Below are 21,830 nucleotides of genomic sequence, written 5' to 3'. Positions count from 1 at the left end.
AAAGATAACTGGGATGTATGGTTAACAGGGAAACTTGATTCAGAGAGAGATCTGTTAGTCTTTTAAAATACATTGCTTGGGTTTTATTTAGAATAGGAAACGTTTAAAACTATCTTTTACACGGACTGACTGAAATAGGTGAAGAACCACATTGGCAGACTTTTTGTGTAGGCGTTTTTCATGTAGACATTTTCACTATAAAGTGTTTATGTACCTGTCATAATCAGCGATGTTAAAGATAGTGGTGGAAATGAAAATAATATATAAAGAGAGTTTGGCTTCAAGCATCTTCAGTGGAAAAACACAAAGGCTAGATTGTTCATCGGTAAGATGAGATTCTTGACCTTGCGGCGTCTGCACAGGATCAGTCTCATATTACTGATATTTCACTGAACCCATTTAACACCATGTACCATGATACAGTTACTGAAATTATAGCCAGGGACAAAAATCTCTTAACATGAATGCTTGCCTTTTAAGACTAGCTAGGCTCATTTAGTTTCTTCTTCAAAGCTTCTGTGTAATAAGATTCTCAAAGGTTAGTTTTGAATGCTTTGGATGACTTTCAAGACCTTTCAAGAGGGGTTAACAACTCAAATACGATATAAGCTGTAACTGATCTTGTGCAGTGTCTGAGTGCAAGAGCAAACAAGGAAGAAGGCCATTTTAATTGTGGTCTTCCTAGAGGGAAGCAAGAGTAATATTCTTAGACTTTTGTTTCAGAGAACATTGCACAATGTTGAGGATGTTATTCAACCTTAGCTATTATAACCAGCGTGTCTGTCTCTGTCTTTCTTATCATATTAAATTCCACATAAATCTTTACTGCCCTTGAATCTCTATTGTAAAAATGTCAGTGTTACTTCATGTTAATAATCGGCTGTCACAATTAATCGCTCAACTGAACAGTTGATTCCGAAAAAACAATCAGTTGAAATTTGCCTTTTAATGAATCTTTAGTGATTTGTTGGCAGCTTTTATGATGACAATGCAGTTTTTAATTTGGTGCCGTTTTACGGCATTATCATTTTGCATGCTCTGAAGCTTTCACAGCTAATTTAGAATCAGCTGATTTATTCATGAATATGCATTTTAGGGCGTGACAGTGTTGAGGCTCCAAAATGGGTGCAGGGGCTGTGGAAATGAACAGAGTGGACATTAAGTGATTGGCAAAATTACCTGTTTTTGCTGTTGTTTTTGTTTTCTTTTGTTTATTTTTTTTAAATACATGTTTTTTTTAATGCCAATTAGAAAGAGGTGCAGTTACTTTGAAAATAGACACAGCACTGAATACACACAGCAAGACAGGTTTGTTATTAAAACTCAAGCCTCTCTGTCATCATCTCTTCACTTAAAAGAAACATATAATTTTACTCATTTCTTAGGATCTCCTTCGTTTTCGTCTGTTTAGCAGTTTTTTTTTATTGTTCCTTTCACGTTCACTTTGGACTGCATATTATCTGCTCTTCTCCTGTGGAAACGCATGTAGAGTCTATTTATCAAATTTATTTATAATGTGTGTAAATGGCAAAAAATGTTCAGTGCACTACTGCACTCGTTTCTCCTTTTTAAGAGAATATAAACAACAAAATGTAATCTAGCGCACCAAAATAAACTAAAAGAATATAATCTTTTATGAAAGCATTTCTAGTTTCATGTGAACTCTATAGTGATATGTGACCCTGTGACTTGAAGGGGAATTCCACTGATTTTTCAAAAATTCTAAATATTTAATTGAATTATTGCAGTGTAAACAAGGTCATTCAGAGTGGTTTGATGCAAAGTGGTTCTTCATCAGTGGTAGCTTTTTTTTATGCTTTCATCCTTTTTAAAGAAGTCTGATTACTCAATTAATTGTCAAAATGGTCAAACTACTATTCGCTTACTAAAGTAATTGATAGTGACCACCCCAATAAATAATCATTTGTCACTTTCTTATTTTAGCAGGCAGCCATTGTGTGCCGGTGTGTGAGATCATAGCCGTCCAGGAGACGGAGGAGGACTGTCCGAGTACAGATGTGGGGAAATGGCAGAAAGTCCCTCAAAATCCAGTTGGGTCCAATCAGCACGCTTTCACAGGTAGGCAAGTGCGCATACCTGCATGCTTTACAGGGGGCATTAAAGTATGCTTGTACTGTTATCTGATAGTGGAATATACCCAGACTCGTGTTCATGTGTATCTGAACAAGAGTATAGAGATTGGGTGAAAGATAGAAAGAGATACGAGTCACCTTTTACCCAGTTTCTAGAGTCTGTACAGTTTGAATGTAATTGTATTACCTTCTTTGACCTTCTCGCTGTAGTGTCCTATGTGGAGAGGACTCTGAAGCACCGCTGGCGGTGCAGTGAAGTCACCCTCCATTGCCCTGATAGGAAGCTGTGTCTGCAGTGGGTCCAAGCCATCAGGGAGCAACTTGCGCTATTGAGTATGTCCTTAAATCATTTTTTTTTTTCTGGACCTAGCATAATATGTATGTGTACCACAATGTTAATGGTTACATTTGCATGTGGATTCTTTTTGTTTGTCATTTTGCAGATCCAATACATATGTATTCATCGCTCTATAATGACTCTTTTCCATTCAGTCTGACCAAATGAAGTACCTTATTAGGAATGCATCGATACCATCTTTTTAAGTACAATGTACACTTTTTGAATTTACATCTAGTTGGAGTCTTTTGATTGTCCGGTTGTGCTATAGTTAAAGGTTATCTAAAGTCACTGGGCAATTTTAGAAATCTTGCTCATTGTTGACAACTCACCATATGTTTAAATAGACCATCACATACAGACAAAAACTGTGGTTGATTTATATACATACACTGTACGAAAGCACTCGTTCCTATTGACCTGCTACGACGTGGGTGCTCGCACATTGCACATGAAACACAGCTCTTACAGACAGCTCTGTCTATGGACAATTTCTGATGAAGTTGTTTCATTAAAAGCAACACGCTGCATACTTAAATATTGAGCAAACATGCTGAGAAACTGTGCTACAGCGGCTTTGTACCCCACTGTGCACTCAAACTAAAAGCAAGCGGAGATGTACATGAGTACATCTACAGCCTATTTTACAAAGACGGTTTCAAAAATCAGCATATTAATGTTTAGACCTTGCAATTCTGTTCAGTTACACAGAGTAAATTCAACATATACCGACTTTGGCCCCACAAATGTCGACTTTTTTGCCTCCATTTTGTCAGCCTATATGTGTTCATCCATATTAGGGAAGGGGGCTAAAATCCCACAGTGTATACCTGGCAGGAATATAATACCAAGGCCGAATATTTAATGTGACCAACAATTTTCTGTCTGACTGCCATGGTGTCAGCAACACTTTGCTGTGCAAGCAGGCCCTCGTTCACTGCCAACTTGAGTCATCTGTTCATTAGCATGGTAGCGTACGCTAGGCTCATGGTATCAGGTGGTGTTGAATGTTGGAATTGTTGCATTTTTTATGAGTACAAGTAAAAGCACAGTACTGGATGGACACACAATGGCAGAATCCGTATTGATGCATCCCTACTTTAAATACTTTCATTATATTTAACGTGTTAAGCCGGCTTCTAATTCTTGCTGTTTATTCAGGGACTAGATGTCAACTTTGTCTGGACAACTGGCTTGGAGTGTCCTATTACATTTTTGGGGGTTTTATTTAAGCTTGTCACATTTTGATAAAGTTTGTTTGTTAATGAAAACTTCATGGAGTTGTTGTCAAACTGAAGATGCTGTTGTTCAACAAATTGAACCTGTTGGTTAATGACCATCCCTGACTCCCCCTTTCTTATTTGCAGCTATCCGACCGAAGCATTTGCTGGTCTACATAAATCCCTATGGAGGAAAACAACGCGGGAAGAGGATTTACGAGCAGAAAGTGGCCCCAATCTTTTCCCGCTCCTCCATCTCCACCGATGTGATTGGTGAGCGCACATCAGCCGCCTACATTAACATTTAAATAAAAAATGAGCATTCATGCTCTGCAAACAGATCTTTGTTGGCAAATGGCCCTGCCTGCCAAACATGCCCAAGGATATGATTTTATTTACAGGTCTGTATATCACTGAAGCTGCTGATAATTGGTGCTCTGATAGTCAATAAACATGGAATGCTTATTCATCAGGGTTTTTTTGGTAGGGGGAGGGGGAATCTAGATCAAAGTGGATTATTGGCAACACATAAATCTCATATAACAACATAAGAGCCAAGGCTTATTCAGCAATGGCTTATGGGTGTCTTTTTTATCACCATGCTGGCATTTAAAGAATGGTAAACCACATGTGTGCCTGGACAAATACCATTCAAACAAAATCGTTAGAGAAAGCAAGCAAGCTGCCTGGCAGACTCTTTAATAAGCTCCATATATCTCCTTTGGCGTATATCGTCATCATCGTCTGCAAGAGGCCTTCTGCTAGCCATCCATTTCAAGGACACCCCAGTACGTTACAATCTCTTGTCAGTCCTGACAGGCTAGGCCTTGTAATGAAATGTGCTCGAGAATGTTTTTAGCTGTGGCTTCAACTTTATCATCTGTAGCATGATCGATTGTCTCCATCAAACCACTAGCGAAATAGCAATTTAACTAGCAGATGAAGATAATGATGTTTTTCTCCTGACGCTCAGCCTCCCAGCCCACATCAGCATGCACGGTTACGATGACTTTGCCTTTGTTTCCATAGTTACGGAGCGCGCAAATCATGCCAGGGACCACTTGAAGACGGAGGCTGATCTGAAGAAGTATGATGGGTGAGTTGGAGTTAGCGGAGATCACAGTAGGCATGCGGCTGCTCTTTAATTTGCTCAGCGAGGAATTCGCCCCTCTGCAGCAAAGACTAGATTAACATTTCAGTGCGCATCAGTCCATTGGCACTGCGACTCTGGTTGGCAGCATAGGAAACTGCTGTGGAGAGTAAAATGAGCTTTGATGACGACCACATGGTATGTGCATCGAAGTGAGACCGGGAGCCAAGAACAACTGTTTCTGGATCAGGGCTTTTATTTAGGCGGATCGCAAGACAGCAGGGAATACTCCAGAGAAAACTGGCCCTAGACCAGTGCTTTTATAACGTGACCCTAGAGCAACACTGATTTTCCGTGATATTTAGTGGAATACAAGGCAAGAATTAAGAGTCCTCTCTCTAGGAAAGTTTACCTGTTCCAGGGAGTAGCTTTTTTTTAAGCCCCACATGTTACTATAGAGGTACCTAACTCTGGTTATGGAGAGCTGCAAACCTGCACAGTGTAGTTATTTCCATGGTGATAAAGCACCCAATTCAAGCCCTCTGTAAATTATTTTTTCAATACACAACAGATGCCTATTCAGTACTAGATATCGTCATTGGGCTGATATCAGCAGAAAATGCTGTATTTTATATAAAAGGGGAAAATAATGTCTGATCCAATCCTGTAACAAATCTAACCTGAAATAACACACACCCTCACTGCGTGATTTTGTTAGCTGTGTGTTTGGTCCTGTGGGCTAGTAGGGTGTTTGAGTAATTTGAGCGCCATGGACTACTTTTAGATGCTCATCTTAAAAGAAGTGCTTCGGTTGAAAATAGCTCATTGTAAAGTTTAATAGTCTAAAAGAAGAAATATTGAATTGGGATCAGGCGATTCTCAGGGTTTTAATACCAATATTGGTTTTGGAAAAGAAAAAGTGATATTGTGCCATCACAGTTTAGACCTGATTACAGATTACAGTTAAATATAACTATAAATATAAATAATTACAAAAAGTTTTAGGAGATGTGTAAAGTCACCATAAGTTACCAAATGTCAGAAAAAAAAAATTCCAACTGGCCGTCTTGGATGTGCTTAATACTTTAAACAAAAAAGTGGCATTGTGCCTAGTGAATAGTTTTTTTCTTTAAATAGCCCATATCCTATTTTTTTTTCTTGTGGTTTATTTTTGTTCCCTGAGATTCACCTGCAATGTTTGTGTGGGTTTGTTTACCAAAAACAGCCCTTATTAATTTTTGCATTACCATTTTTCAACCTCTCTATCCCATACAGTTAAACAGACTGTTTCTTTTAATGTTCCTTTAAGACTGATGTTTGTGAATGATGTCCGTTCTGATTGACTGCCCTGCATTGCACCTCATTCAAAAAGCAGTCCAGACTGAAACCCTTGCTGTAATTGTATGTACGTTAATGGGTGGGGCTGAACTGCTGTACGCTGTATAGATGGATATATTTAAATGAGTATTTTTCGTGACATCAGAAAAACAGTGAATTCAAAACGGGCTGTTTTTGCAGCTTAGTGTCCATATATGGACTGTATGGGCTGAGGAGTGAATTGTACGTTTTGAAACTTTAACAGTGTTCACACACTACATCAAACTTATTTCAAATAACTGAGAAACATTCAGTTTTCTATAATATAGGCCCTGGAAAGTGAGCTCTGTGGGGGGAAAATGCGCTAACTTGTGAATGTGTTGATGCTAGATGCTTGAAATGAAAATTGCAGGGATTGTTCTTTGGCTTAAAGGGTGCTTAACTACCAAAAAAGAGGTATAGAGATACAGAGAGCTCTTTGTTGATGTCGTATGGATTGACCCAAGTATGTTGGAGCATGAACTATCCCGTCTACACTAAGCTAACTGGGACCGTGTGATTGTTAGGGTGGTTTGTGTTGGTGGAGATGGCATGTTCAGTGAAATCATGCATGGCCTGATCTCCCGGACGCAGTGCGACTCCGGTGTGGACCAGAACTGCGCAGATGAGACGCTGATACCTTGCGGACTGCGTATCGGCATCATTCCTGCAGGTGAGCTCGCCACACTCACAGATTTAGTTTAGAAGTTGAAGCAGGGGAAAAAAAAGTATCTGCAGACACCAGCTCTTTCATTTTTCTTGTTTTTCCTGTTAGTCAACTACAGAGAAACCTCCTCTGACAGCATGCCTGTGAGGCCCGAAGTATCCATCACTTGCGATTCCATTACAGACCACATGCTGTGTGACATTTTCCAAATCATCATAAATTCCACAGCTGTGACGTGCATTACCCAGCCAGGGCCTGGCTGCATGCTGGCAAATGATCAGAGGAGATTACAGTTGTGCTTGGCTCTCCAGAGAACAGCCTCTTGTCTATACACTACAAACAGAAATGCACTCTGTCTAGTTACAGTCATATCTTGCTTGAAATGTTGAGTGATTACAGCAAAACTATCGATTTTGGCTTCCTACTGGAAAGGGAAGGAGGTAAAAGAGGACAATTGTTCATGTTGTTCTTGGTTTTCTGCCGTTTTTTTGTTTCTTTTTCTTGTTTTAGCAAATCCTTAAAGTCTTTTGAATTTTTTTGAGGTCATAGATATCTTATTTTTTTTCTTGTAGAGGTATTATATTCTAACATGACTGACAAAGACCGTTTTGAAGAGAGTCATTATATAAGCCCTGTGCTCAGAAACTGACTAGTGATAAAAAGCTAGAGACTAGCAGAGCTGATAAAGTCTAACACACAAAGCACTATGCCAGGATCATGAAATCTCAAAGCAGTTTGTGTTTTCAATCAGTCTATTTGAATAAAATGATATATGCCATATTTGAGTTTGTTTGTATAGTCATGCATTGGAAATGGCTGTTTATTTAACATATTGGGGAAAGAAATGTAAGTCTTTTACAGGAAACCTGTAAGAGGCTTACATTTCTTTCCCCAATACATTTCACTTAGAAAACCAACAAAGCATTTAATTTGACTGGGTGTTCAAACTTTTGCATATGACTATGCATCATAAAGAAAGTTATTACTCCTAACACTAACATAAACTTATTAGCCTGTAGCTAACTACACTCAATTTCATGGAGGAGTCATAATTCACAGCTCAGATTTTCTGCTTCCACGTTACATCAGACACAGCATTAAAAAGGGTTTAAATTTGCTTTTAAAATTGTGCAGCAACCATGTTTTCACTATGGCTGATTAGAGCAGATCTCAGCACATTAGTCTTGCAGTTTAATGTTCATACTGATGATTTAGTAATGATTGAAACAAGTCCATGAACAAAAAGGAAGCATTAAGTCCAATGGAGCGCCTTTCTCCATACAGTAGAAATTTGGCCACAGTAAATTACTGCACCTAATGGTCCACAGCTTATCAAATTATGTTTTAAGATTTCAGGTTGCAATAGCAACAAGGCAGTGCTAAGCCCTTTATAGGGTTTATTAAGTCCCCACTTCTTATCATCAACCTTATCAGCATGTACTCTACAGTTTTTCCCACTTGGCACCTTATCTCCAGTTGTACAGACACATGAGCCAAAATGAACACTGGCTCCAGGGCTGTTCCTTGTCATGCTTCTTTTTCCTTTCATTATTACATAAAGTACTTGGAGTAGATGCTGGAAAAAAAGTTAGTGAGGGAGAACTTGAAACATATAGTTAAGCATCAAATCTGTCTTTGTTGATCTGTTTGGATGGTTTTATCAGCAACAATTGTGACCATAACTCAGACAAAAAGACCTTTCTTTTGTTTGTTCATTTATTCATTTAAAGGCAGAATAGTGGAATGCAGAAATAGACCACTAGGTGGGCTTTACAGATGGCGCTAGCTCTGTGCTTATTTCTACCCGCACTGGGCTTTATATAAGTAATTTGAGGCGGAAGAATTTGATTACGAAGCAGTGCGCAGTAGGACGAGAGAAGGAGGAACTCATCTGAAATCTCATCTCTGAAAATGGCAGAGCCACACTGCTAAAAGTGCTCTCCTGCATGCCTCTGTGAGTCAGCTAAAATGTTTTCAGCGCAAAAAGTTATTTTTTGCTCACACAGAAGTGGGTCGACAAAAAAATCCCATTCGCTTCTAATATTGGGTTAAAATTTGTTTTGATTGCGGGTTCAATTGTTGTGGTTTCTCGACTGCACAGGCCCAATTTGAGAGAGAAAGTCTGATCTTCATATTTTAACTCTCCATTTATGAAGCTGGATATTTAAATTTGAATCCCTGAGCTGTGAAATCTGTCTGTGAAACAGGTTCGACTGACTGCATATGCTACGCTACGGTAGGCTGCAACGACCCTGTGACCTCAGCTCTGCACATCGTGGTGGGTGAGTAGGCATATATGCACCATCCTCAACACAACATGTTCTACGGATCTGTCATTCGTCACTTTCTTTTCTGAAACCACATTGCATGTGCATTGCCCCATGCTCTATTAATAGATGAACAATGACTGTTTCTTTTGTGTCATTGCTGAGTATGGAACAGTTGAGGTGTAACCTACAAAACTGGACTAGGCCACATACCATGCACTAATGCCCATACTTACCATAGGTAAAGTTGAAGGTTGGGAGACAACATTGCTGTCAAGTAATGTCATTCATGCTTTGTTGCCCAGCAACACTCAGTAGTACAAAAACAAAAGCAATGTTCACAAAGCAATCCAGCTGAAGTGTTTGGAGGCAAGTTCTCATACAGTGTGTACCGGCTTTCAAAAAGCTTTAACACAGACCAAATGATGACATTAGCCACTGTCATGTTTACAAACATTCCCCCTGGTGTTATTCTCAAGAATGGTTGTTCTTCACCACTGTTGCATGTAGATGTTGCTTCAAAATGTCGTGCTGTTCTCTTCGTGCTAGCATTCAGTAATTTTGAATCATTTGTCATGTTAATTAGTTTTATTTCATATACAATAACAACTTGTAAACTGTTGAACACTGTGGATGTAAATATTATAAACTATGCACCAAATGGTATTTTAGATGCTTTGTTCAGTGTTTTAAGTAGGACAATCACAATTTTAAAAATCAGTTAAAACTCATGTTCTTGATGAATCAGCCTAATGATTAGTTCACAGTTATGTTTTCATCCAAAGAATTTTTTATGAAAAATGTTTTAATGCTTCAAAAATTTGCTAATGTTGGCTGAAATGTTGCAAAAACATTTGCAAGTAGAGTCATATGCAAGAGTGAAAATAACACGTTCTCTGTATGGAACAAAATTTTCTGCAAATTCTGCTATTTATGTGCGTTGTTCTATTTGTTTGTTTAACATATTGGAAAAAAATAAAACATAACATTTGCAGCAGCATTTTACAATTTCTTCAAATATGTTAAATTCTGCAAATAAACATTAAATATGCAGAAGTGTGTTCTCCGTAGAGAATATGTTCACTTATATTTGCACTTAGAACATCAGCAAAACGTCATTTGGTCGGGTGGCCAATTTATTTGCAAATGTCTGTACATCGCATTGGAAATGTGTTTTTTTTGTTTGTGTTTTGTTTTTTGAAGGGCAAAAGTACTGCATGTACGCACAAATTTAATGTAATGTAACATATTTACCTCTTAAAAGAAACAAACACACAACATAGCAGAATTAGACTGAGGAGGAGACGAGACAATATTTACTTGTCAGTACATTATGGGGAAGCTAGGGAAGCCAAAGGTTGCAACATAGATTAAACTAGAGGTAGAAACATGTCAGACAACTTTTTTTTTTATTTTTTTTATTTTTTTTTTTTGGGTAAAGTATTTTGGAATCTTTGAAAGGCTCTGCTCAGCATGTAATTTGTTTTTGCTTGGTTAAACCCATTTTTGTGTAGCCTCAAAACAAAAAACAAACACACACTCATTACTTAATGAATCTTGTAAATCATTATTATATAATCATTACTGACATCTTCGATGTCAAGTATTTTGAGAAGAGCAAGAACTTAATAAATGATAACTATATAGTACATTTCTACTTGCAAGCATTTTTGTTAACTTATCTGCCTCTGTTGGATCAACACATGAAATGTGAGGCATTCTGAGAGTTAATTTTATTATAACTTTATTCTCAGTGTTATGCAGCTTTGTGATTCTGGACACCAGATTTTCTTTTTTTGAAATCTGTGAAGCTGTACAGCATTAGGGTCATATTAGAATCATTTTATACATGTGTCTGCAGACAAATTGGATTTGGGTTTTGTATTATGGAAAACATTGGTTCCTTTTGAACTGTAGCGTAAGGCTCTCTCTGCCTTTCAACAGGTGATTCCCAGCCACTGGACGTTTGTTCCGTCCACCACAATAACGCCTTCCTGCGATACTCTGTCTCGCTGCTCGGTTATGGTTTCTATGGCGATATGTTGATGGACAGCGAGAGGAAGCGCTGGATGGGTCCTGCTCGCTACGATATCTCAGGTCAGTGAGACCTCCCCCCAGTTCACTCAATCAACAGACTGAAGGGGACGAAAAAGCTACAATTCTTGTTCATTCTTTCCTTCACTGTCATTTTCACCGAGACCCTGATGTATTGTGGCAGGTGTTAAAACGTTTCTGTCGCATCGCTACTATGAAGGAACCATCTCCTTCCTTCCTGCTGATGGAAGTGTCGGAACTCCCAGAGACAAGATTCAGTGTCGATCCGGGTGAGAGCTGCAGCTGCTTGTTTACACTGAGTAATTTACAACGTTCATCAGCTATGTTCAGTGTGGAAAGGCCTAATGTTGGCTAATGGTAGTGTAAAAATGAATTGATCTGAAGGTGACAGTCCCATTGCATTGATTTTGGAATGGTAGAATCAATTAAAATTAGTTATAATATTCAATAATTTATACACTTCCTTTTTCTCAGGCTCTTTTCAAATGTAACAATCAAAAAGTAAGCTTAGTGTATTGTTTTTATTGTCTATAGTCCAAGACTATAGTTCTTCCAGTCACATTTATGTAGTCAGTATATTTTTTTAAAAATAATGACATCAAAATAATTGAATCGTAGTGAAAGTTGAGATTTTATGTATTAAACTGTAATTGAAACACATCATAGAGGTCTGAGATTTAGATGAAGTCCATTTTATGGACTTCATCTTCCATTCAGTCAATTCATCACATTTAAGTAGACTCTTCAGTTACAGATGTGCTGAACTTGACTCTGTTTTGTTGTTGTCTTTGATGCCAGATTTAATGTCTAATGCCTTTTGTTGTTAGGTGTAATATATGCCAGCTGCCATCAGCGGACAAAGCGGTCTACAAAGTTGAGGACAGCATCTCGGACACTGGTGAGGAACCATGGCCCACTGCAACAACCTCTTCTAAAGCTTAAGGCTTAAAGTGATGCTTTGGCCAAAATCTAATTTACATAATCTTCTCTTACTCAAATCTAGTGATTCATCCAAGACGTTTACTATTAGATAACAGCATGCCATACAGTGTCAGAAACCACATAAGCTAGTCTCTTTGAGATTGATAAACAACTAGGCATGGTTTGAGGTAAGAGTGTGATAATTTAAGCATGTAGTTTGCACAATGCTAACTGCTAGCTATAAGCTTCCATTAGTTGTTAGCAAGAGTGTGTCCAGGAGTAGGGCCACAGGGCCCTAGTCAATATCTGACTGATTGGTCTTTTAAGTGCGCTTCTCTTGTCACTCACCACATTCAGGCATGTCATTTATATGGTAGTTGTGAAACGACCAGCCATATGATTAGATGTTACACCACATCTGCAACAGAATGAAAACCACTGAATAATACAGTGGGATCCAAAAGTCTTGAGACCACTGTTAAAATGCTTCTAATTTGCATTCTTTTCTAATTTAATACAGGTTTTCATTACATGATTCATTTCATTGCATTTCATTACTTTTCAGCAGAACAAATGTGAGTGTTTTTTGAGACATTTACATTTCAGCCACCGCATGCACTTGTCCTGGTGTGTTTGTCCACAAGTTAAAAACCCTCTAGTGAGTAGCTCAAATCCACCAAGAGTCATCTTAAACATGAGCTTCAAAGGAAGAAGTATGACTAAAAAAATCTGACTTATTGTACAAAAGACTCAACATGTTTGAGTTTACTTGAGTGTGAATAGTGTCCTAGAGGTAATGCAGAATTTTTATTGTTTCTTCTTCTACTTGTCATAACTTTTTCTTAGTTTTGCTTTATTCCAAATTCTACAGCCATGTTGTTCATTTCCAGATTTTCAATGTGGTCTCAGACTTTAGGATCTTGTTATACTGTGTATGGAACCGGCTATTTCAGTAGGGGTTCTTGATGTTTAACAGATAAAAATGTTCTCTTTATAACAAATATATATAGAGATATTTGAGATCATTATGGTGCTTTGAAGTTGAAGGCTTCTATCTGACCCCTAAACGGGAACTGTGGCTCCATTATGGCCCTATCAAAACAAGCATCAGAGAATCACCACTGCTTGTTAGCTTCATTAGCCTTGTAGATCCAGTGCAAAACGTCTCTTGGCTGATGGACTGATTTGGGGTAAGGGGGGGGTTGAGTTTAAGTGAAAATTTGATTTTTGTCCAAATTACCGCTTTACTGAGCATGTAGAGAGAATACGGGTTCCTCATTTTCTGGGTATTACAACCTGTGGTGGGAGACAAAACATATTCTCCAGTGATGTGAAAATGTCCTCCATCTGTGCCTGTTCCGGCCAGACTGTTTGTTAAAATGAGGCCATATAATTTGACCTGCCCCTGTTCCGATCTTTCATGTACATGTCCACACAAACTTCTTTTTGCGCATTATCTCCATTTCTCAGTGCTCAACAGCAGGCGCCTCCATTACATACTGACCCGTCTGTTTACAGTGACTCACTGATAAGTGCTGTTTACAGAGACCTCCAGGTCCCTAATTGGCATTTAGACATGATAATTTCCTGGGCATTTTCTCAAGACTGGTCAGACTCTGTAGCAGAGGCAAAGCAATAGAAAGGAGGGAGGTGTGCGTATGTGTGAGTGTTGGGAGAGTTAAGTGTCCTTAATTAGCAATCTAGTATCACAGCCATACATGGCACGCACTTTCCATTTCATCTCGCTTTTAGAGTGGAACTCTACAGCAACTGCTTTGGCACAGGGGAGAGGTGCTGATTCTGTGCTAATGAGCTTCCTAGAAAGAGAAATGTGCCTTTTGAAAGGCTGCAAATGAACACAAGCCAAAGGTCTCTTTTGTCATTTTGTATATTTAAGTGTCTACTCAGTGATTTCCAATTAAAATGTATTGGCTTTTGCCATCTCCGGAGACATGCTAACATTGGCAAATCTCTCCTGTGTTTATGACTCAGAACAATAGGGGACCTAATTATGCATTTTATGACTGCAGATCAACACAGCAGTCTTTTTGAATGGTGTTCATTAAAAAGATATTTCTTGCTTGGTCACATACAATCAACACATTCGACTTAATGTGCAAGATTCATCACGGAGGGGCTTTAATGCATCCTCAGAGAGGCTTTCGGGGTCCACGAGGCCAGATTGAAACAATCCATGACACTTTGGGTTTAATAAAAGCTGATATCATTCTAAATAAGTGGTCAGTAAAAAGCAACTGAAAAGCGTAAGCTTCTGTTACGACAGTGCTAAACTGTGTGATTTTGCTGTTTTGTGTTACAGAGAATAAGGATGTATGGCAGGTAATCAGGGGGAAGTTTCTGGCCATCAATGCTGCATGCATGAGCTGTGCTTGTCCACGCAGTCCCAAAGGCCTGTCACCGTCCGCACACCTGGCTAACGGCACTGCTGACCTCATCCTGGTGCGCAAGTGCTCACGCTTGGACTTCCTTCGCCACCTGCTGCGCCACACCAACAAAAACGACCAGGTGCGTATTTTAATGGTGTTATATTGTGGCTATGCATTTCTCTTTGAGAGAAAACGTGACTGAAGGAGGAGACGTTCAGAAGGTGCCTTTTTAAATGCGTAAACAGAGGCGGAGCGACGGTGAGTTGAGAGAACACGAAAGCAATCGATAAACATTTTGAAACTGACTTGATGATAAATAAAAAACTCTTCATGTTCAGATTGTGTCAATCAAACTAGTCAAGTGTTACACAGCTCCAGTTGTTCAAAACAGCCAAAAGTGTTTTTTTTCTATATGTTGGATGAGTGACTGATTATGATATGTGGTGCACTTTGTGGGTGCTCAGCTTAAAAGTTGTTGTTTTTTCAGCTTAAGTGCATGGTTTAAAATGTGCATGGGTACTTGAGTATTCACTTAACTGTTCAAGGTGGCAGTATTCAAGTGCTTGAAATCACTATTTGGGTATTTGTTATGTTCCCTCACATTAAGACGGAGGACAGGATTATGTTTTATGTTTCAACAGTATTGCTAGTATTTTTACTAAACTTTGCTACTACAAAACACAAGTGCCTGAAAGCAAGTGTGTTGCCAAGGACACATTGGTAAAGATGTGACTGAGAAGGCAGAGATTGCACAGCTGGCTCTGGCATGGCTTTTTTGTTACTTAGGATAACTAGCTGATGTTAGCTAAGTTCAGAAACAGTGAAAATATACATTTCTCTGAGTAAGTAACACGTTCGCACATCATCATGTTTAAGATGAAGAGAAAAGACCACGGATAGAAGACAATGAGTCCTTATCAGCAAACAGCAGTAAGTGTTAGCTCACTAGTTCATCTGAAGGGAAGGCTTACTTATCCAAAACAAAAACCCTACAGATTTCCCTTGACATTTTTGAACAATAAAACATATTTTTCAAATTCTAACCTCCAGTTCTAGTAACCCTAAAATATAAAATATGTAAAGCTTTTATGATCATTTTGGCCAAATTCTCTCTCTCTCTCTCTCTCTCTCTCTCTCTCTCTCTCTCTCTCTCTCTCTCTCTCTCTCTCTCTTTGTTGTTCCCTACAGTTAACCGGATGTGTGTTATTAACTCTTCGAATATCTAAAGTCAGAATGCATGTCCATATTACGAACGTGATGTGCTTTGTGCAGGGTAAAGGAGTGTTTTTCTGTCATGGTGTGCATTGCTCCTTAGACAACAGTCAACACTGCGTGCTTGAGAGAGAGTTTGAAAAGGTGCCGTCTGGACGCCCCCTCACAGTACAGATTATTGTCCACATTCCACTACTGTGTGAATAGTTCCTCCAGTCACATTTGCGTATTCAGTGGGTCTTTAAACATCATTTTGAATCATCCCATAATAATGGAATCAAATTGTGATCAAATCATTAAAGTCAGATATTTACACCCTAGTCATTTATATTCTTTTTTCAACAGTTGAGAGGTTTTACTAAACCTCACTAAAGAAATCTGCATTCATTCATTATCAACATTAATATTTCACTTTGTGAAATTAATGGTTGTAGGATTTCACTGTCACATGCATATAATAGATAACATGATCCGTTCAGTCATTGTCTATTGTCTGTTGTTTTGCGTTGTATATTGCTCTCACTTTAAATCCAGAAAGTATCTCTCTCACTGCCAAGGAGCAGTTTAGGTTCAGTAAGCCTCAAATATGACTAGATGAATGTCCATAGTTTTTTCTTCATCAGATTTATAAGCCATAAAACTAACACAGCAGAAATATTAGATTTATCTTGAGGGTAATGGAGGGAAACTATCCATCCCTGCCCTGTATGGGGAGTCTAGAGGCTTATCCTACTTCTTTTTTGTCAGGGAGGTCTCTCTCCTGGGTGTTTTGTGTCCTAAATGACTCACCTTACCCAGAAAAAAGAGAAACCTAATCTCACTAGATAGACACAGCTGATTGTTAGGCAGAATTTATTTGGGTTTGTGCTGGTGGCATTCCCACGCTCCACAAAGCTTTCAGCCGCATTAGAGAGAAGCCCACAGCCTCTTTACACTCATTTCCACTGTTAGCACTCAAACACACAGTGCACAGCCCTGAGCTCTTGTTTTTGTCTATTTGTTGAGACAGGTCTGGGGCTAATAATTACAGTGCCATTTTCTGTGCCTAATCAAATCCAGGTACTTCATTTGGTGCCAGTAGTGTACCTCTTGATTACAGAGTGTTGTACCCTGCAAAGCTTGCTTGAAAATGCTTAAATCATCCTACTTTCTGGCCAGATCTGACATTTTCAGGGCCAAGAATCAGTGTTACTTACCTCATTTTATTTGCTAAACATCACAGTTGTGTATGTTTTGCCAGAGCCAGTTCTGACAGTTGAAACATGCCTATGAACTGCTGTTACCCCAAACAAGCTGACATCCGAATAGGCCTAAGCTTGAGCAAGAAAGATGAAGAGACTCTTTTAAATTTTTCAAAGACTGAAATTTCCATTTTAAGAGACAAAATACATTTACTGTTACATTTATAAATCAACGGCACACAATTTTCAGCCTAACCTAACAGACATAATTTCTACTTCAAGGTAGCTTCTATTACTGATTTTAGCCACAGTTGTAGGCAAAACCTACCCCTAATTAAATGTTTTGCTGATTTTCTAAGTGAAAATAAGTTAACACATCCTCCACTTAAATATGACATTATTTTCTGCTAATTTTAGTTCCCAATTTATATCTATCTCCTGAGTTTAACATATTGGAAAAAACATACTATATAAAATCTGTATCTTATGTTTTTTTTTTCTTCTAATATGTTACATTCAGCAAATAAACAGTAACTATGCATTAAAATGTGCTCTCTGTAGAGGACGTGTTAAGCCCAAATCTTTGCGTATGACTGGATATTGAGGTATATTTGTCCATTGTTACAGAATGACAGTAATGACAAAATATAGTATGACAAAATAGGCCAAATATAAAATGTGCATGATGTTTACTGTCCACTTTTGCACTAGAGCTACAAGTCTGTGAGCTGGACAGATTTGCTAAGCTAAAAATAGTCATCCTGAACCCTGATTTTTGTCCATTTTTATAGATAACAGGTCTGTTTGAGATTACTTAGCAACTCAACTTGATTTAAAGGTGTGATGACTAAAGCATGCAGCTTGCACACTGCTAATTACTGGGCTATAAACTTTGTGTTTGATTACTTGTTACTTACAGTAGCCTTGTAGCTCCAGTGCAAAACTAAAGAAGCAAAATTCAGACACCAAACATGTGTTGGCTGATAGGCTACATTTTGGGTAAAGTACAAATAATGTGTAAATTTTTCTGCAAAGTATAGTTTTAAATGTGGAAGATGCTAAAAGAAAGTCATGTAAATTCATAAAAGACAATTTAGAATAAAATGCTTTCTCAAAAACACATAGAACAGGGCAAAGAGCAGTGGTACCAAATCTGTGACGCAACCCCTCACATCCCCCTCTGTGTATGTATGTGTGTGCATCTCTGTTGCAGTTTGACCACCCATTTGTGGAGGTGCACCGGGTGCGACAGTTCCGCTTCACGCCCAGGTATCAAGAGACAGACTCCGAGCTTGAGCTGAGGGAAGCAGAGGGCAGTGGCAGTAAGCGCTTCTTCACACAAATATGCAGGGAGCATCAGGCGTGCAGCTGTGCCCCAACACACAGCAGCTGGAACTGCGATGGGGAAATCTTGCCACATGGCGCCATTCAAGTCAGGTAACCAACCCACTGATGTCACACTCACTCAGAGTATAGGAGTCATAGTATATCAGTATGACACAATCGCCACAGAGCAGTGTGTTTACTGTTTATACTGTCCATCTAAAGGTTGAAGACACTTAACTCTTATGTTTCTAATACAAATTAGAGGGTTTTTTTGAGTTTGCAATAGTGTTACATATTAAAAAGTAACCATGTGTTGTAAATACTTGCTAAAAGTTTGTGACAGTAATAGCTTGTGAATAATGCCAAAGCCCACCCATTTTATCCCCGTGTTGTGATGCCAGCACTCAAACTTTTCTGTTGTTTTAACCACTTTTGGGTCAAAAGAGTTTATATATGTGCTTTTAACAATAGTTTGTAAAAGAAAGGTGTTTAGGCAGTAATAAGCTCACATTGCTTCAAGCCATGATTCCAGTGACATAGTGTACAAGGAGAATGGAAGTGGACTAAGAACTGACCCATGGGGAACTCCAGTAGTGAGGTAGTGCAGAGCTGAGAGAGAGCCGTTCCATGCTCACTAAGAATCATATCTGAAGACACAGGAAGTCACTTTGAAGAACATGATGCTGAGTCTTGAAATCAAATGTACCCAAACGATTGGCACATAGCTATTTTATGTGAACAAAAGCTTTGCCAATATTTTTTTCTTACTTAATTAAAACATAATTCATGTGAAAGAAGGCAAGATATCTTGAAACTGTTGGCAGGCAGTGTTTTTTTTTTTATTAATTTATTATAGTAAAAAAACAACAACCCAAGTGCACTCTTGTAGCTCATATTCAGTAAATCACTGAGTTGGGACCACCGCTTTCAGTGGAATATTAAAACAGGGCTTGTGTCTGTTGAGAGAGTACGCTTGGCCCCTGCTCCATGAAAAATCCCTTTATGTTCCTGCAAGAGAGTGGGCCTCTCATATCGCAGGGAAATCTTTATGTAGCATGATGGCTGTCCTGAATGCATCATTTATTTCACGCTCCATTCTTCCCAGTGTCAATGATGCATAGCTGTCTAATGTCCTCTAATGTAATGGTCTTTCCACTGTTAAAAGCTTACTCCCTTTTAATTAAAATAGGGGTCCATTCATTTATTACATTTTCCTCTCCAGTAATTGTTCTTCAAGCGAGTCAGCAAATGAACTGTGGAGACAGATGACGATGATGATAAGGCGGCTGATAGAGAGGGATAGGCGGCCGGATTAAGTCGCACCTGAATGCTAAGCACACTGCATCCAGCGGAGTTATAGGAAATTAGAGTCTAAATCCTCTAAAAAGAAGTTGCAGTGACTATAATGAACTTTACACAGAGGCTTGTCTGGCATTCAATGGCTTAATCTATTTTAACTATTCATTCATCTAATCAGTCTGTTTAAACTAAATATCCTGATGCCAAGTGCTAGGCTTGATGGACAGTTCTTTTCTCTCTCTCTCTCTCTCTCTCTCTCTCTCTCTCCAGAGTGCACTGCCAGTTGATCAAGCTGTTTGCGAGAGGGATCGAAGAGCAGTCCGTCTTTGAGGACCCTTCTTACGCTCTCTGTGCAATATAGATCTGTCTGTCAAAATCACTGGAAAAAACCCGCTCTCGCTGGACCATGAAGAATTCTAACCTCTTGAAGTCACATTTGGGTTAGGGTTAAGAAGATGCTGTTCCATATGCTGTTGGATCCATTTGTAGTGACTAGAATTGGAAGTGAGCTCTTAAAGGGGAATTCCACAAAATTTAGTCGTTAAGATGTGAAGTCATTCAGAGTGGTTTGATGCAAAATGCAGCATTCTGTAAAAAACGTACCAAGTCAGAATTGTTTACAGTAGTGGTGATAGGAACCAGACATCTGAAGCTACCTCACAGGAAGCTATTACATGAAATGATTACAAATATGTTGCCTGATGGCTTTTGCACTTCTGTCTACTTAATCATTGTCGACATGAGGGATGTGCATTCGCACTAATTTTGATATTTGAGTGTATGCAGTTAAAAAAAAAGAGATATCTGGTTAACCAAGGCTAAGGGGACAAATAAAAAGTACTTTTTCTGAAATTAACAAAGGGCTGGAGGTGGAGGCTTACACTTTAAGGTAATAGCACTGGTGTTAAGAGGCTTAAAAAATTTAGTATCACAAAATATTTGTAGCAAAAGTAAATATGTTCAAAAAAGCCTACAAAAATCAGATTTCAGTGTTGGATGAAATTTCAGTGTTGGATGAAATGGAGGCCAATTCTTCAGATGTGAGCTACAACTACAGCTAACTGGTACACACGCAAAGCTGATGAGGGTTCATTGTCTTACACAAGGATATTTCTCCTTATGAATGATGTGCCAACAAATTTCCTGTACTTAGCCAGCATCAGCTGTAGTATTTAGCATTGTTAGCAATAAAAGCACACTATCTCATCCTTCTGTCACATCCTTAACAATGTGTCCTTGGCTCTGTGTGTCAGAGTGAGACAGTGTAAAATATAAACAAAACCATAGCATTTTACAGTCCTGTTAAAACATAAGTGGTGTTTCTTTGAATTGATAATCTCTAAATTTTCTCCATCTTTCTGTGATGAAATGGAACAAATAGTTTTTCAGTATTGAAATACTGACACCTCTGACGGTTAACCAAATGCTCAAGTACTCCGGCACATCCCTAATCTCACATAAAATCTGTGAATGTTCACTGGTCATTTGGATGGTAAATGGCTGTATTTGTGCTGACCAGTTTCTGTTGCCACCGTTGTAACGAGTCCATACAATTCTCTAAAATGCACCATTTCACATCAAACCACTCTGAATGACTGTTTACGTCTCAACAATTAACATATGCAGATGCACCAATCAACCATAACATTAATAATTAATACTTACCTTGTATCTACACTCACTTACCATATAGGGGCTCTTTGTAGTTCTACAACTACAGACTTTAGTCCGTTTCTCTGCATACTTTGTTAGCCCCCTTTTATCCTGTTCTTCAGTGGTCAGGACCTCCATGGACCCTCACAGAGCAGGTATTATTTGGGTGGTGGATCATTCTCAGCACTGCAGTGACACTGACGTGGTGGTGGTGTGTTAGTGTGTGTTGTGCTGGTACGAGTGGATCAGACACAGCAGCGCTGCTGGAGTTTATAAACACCTCAGATTCACTGCTGGACTGAGAATAGTCCACCAACCAAAAATATCCAGCCAGCAGCATTGTGACTACTGATGAAGCACTAGAGGATGACCAACACAAACTGTGAAGCAACAGATGATCGGTCATCTCTGACTTTACATCTACAAGGTGGACCAACAAGGTAGATGTGTCTGATGGAGTGGACAGAACACAGTGTTTAAAAACTCCAGCAGCACCACTGTCTGATCCACTTATACCAGCGCAACACTCACTAACATGCCACCACCACGTCAGTGTCACTGCAGTGCTCAGAATGATCCACCATCCAAATAATATCTGCTCTGTGGTGGTCCTTTGGGGGTCCTGGCCATTGAAGGGTAAAAGAGTAAAGTGGAGCTAACAAGGTATGCAGAGAAACAGATGGACTACAGTCTGTAGAACTACTGTAGAACTACAAAGTGCAATGGACAGTGAGTGTAGAAACAAGGAGGTGATTTTAATGTTATG

At 38.9% G+C, this 21,830-nt stretch overlaps 1 protein-coding gene across 1 annotated transcript in view; it reads left to right on the top strand.

Annotated features, from left to right (window-relative positions):
- Window positions 1-21,193, top strand: part of cerk (ceramide kinase) — a 30,235-nt gene extending 9,042 nt beyond the window's left edge. Inside the window, exons 2-13 of the mRNA XM_036577362.1 lie at window positions 1,945-2,079; window positions 2,304-2,426; window positions 3,798-3,923; window positions 4,680-4,746; window positions 6,624-6,769; window positions 8,971-9,045; window positions 10,975-11,127; window positions 11,249-11,354; window positions 11,913-11,983; window positions 14,327-14,532; window positions 18,000-18,223; window positions 19,682-21,193. Coding sequence (XP_036433255.1) covers window positions 1,945-2,079; window positions 2,304-2,426; window positions 3,798-3,923; window positions 4,680-4,746; window positions 6,624-6,769; window positions 8,971-9,045; window positions 10,975-11,127; window positions 11,249-11,354; window positions 11,913-11,983; window positions 14,327-14,532; window positions 18,000-18,223; window positions 19,682-19,772 — 1,523 coding nt within the window. The 3' untranslated portion in view covers window positions 19,773-21,193. The remainder of the gene's footprint in view (window positions 1-1,944; window positions 2,080-2,303; window positions 2,427-3,797; window positions 3,924-4,679; window positions 4,747-6,623; window positions 6,770-8,970; window positions 9,046-10,974; window positions 11,128-11,248; window positions 11,355-11,912; window positions 11,984-14,326; window positions 14,533-17,999; window positions 18,224-19,681) is intronic.
- Window positions 21,194-21,830: the final 637 nt, after the last annotated feature.

This window comes from Colossoma macropomum, unplaced genomic scaffold (genome assembly GCF_904425465.1).
Source record: "Colossoma macropomum unplaced genomic scaffold, Colossoma_macropomum, whole genome shotgun sequence".
NCBI lineage: Eukaryota > Metazoa > Chordata > Actinopteri > Characiformes > Serrasalmidae > Colossoma > Colossoma macropomum.
This window is presented reverse-complemented; position numbering and strand designations above follow the sequence as displayed.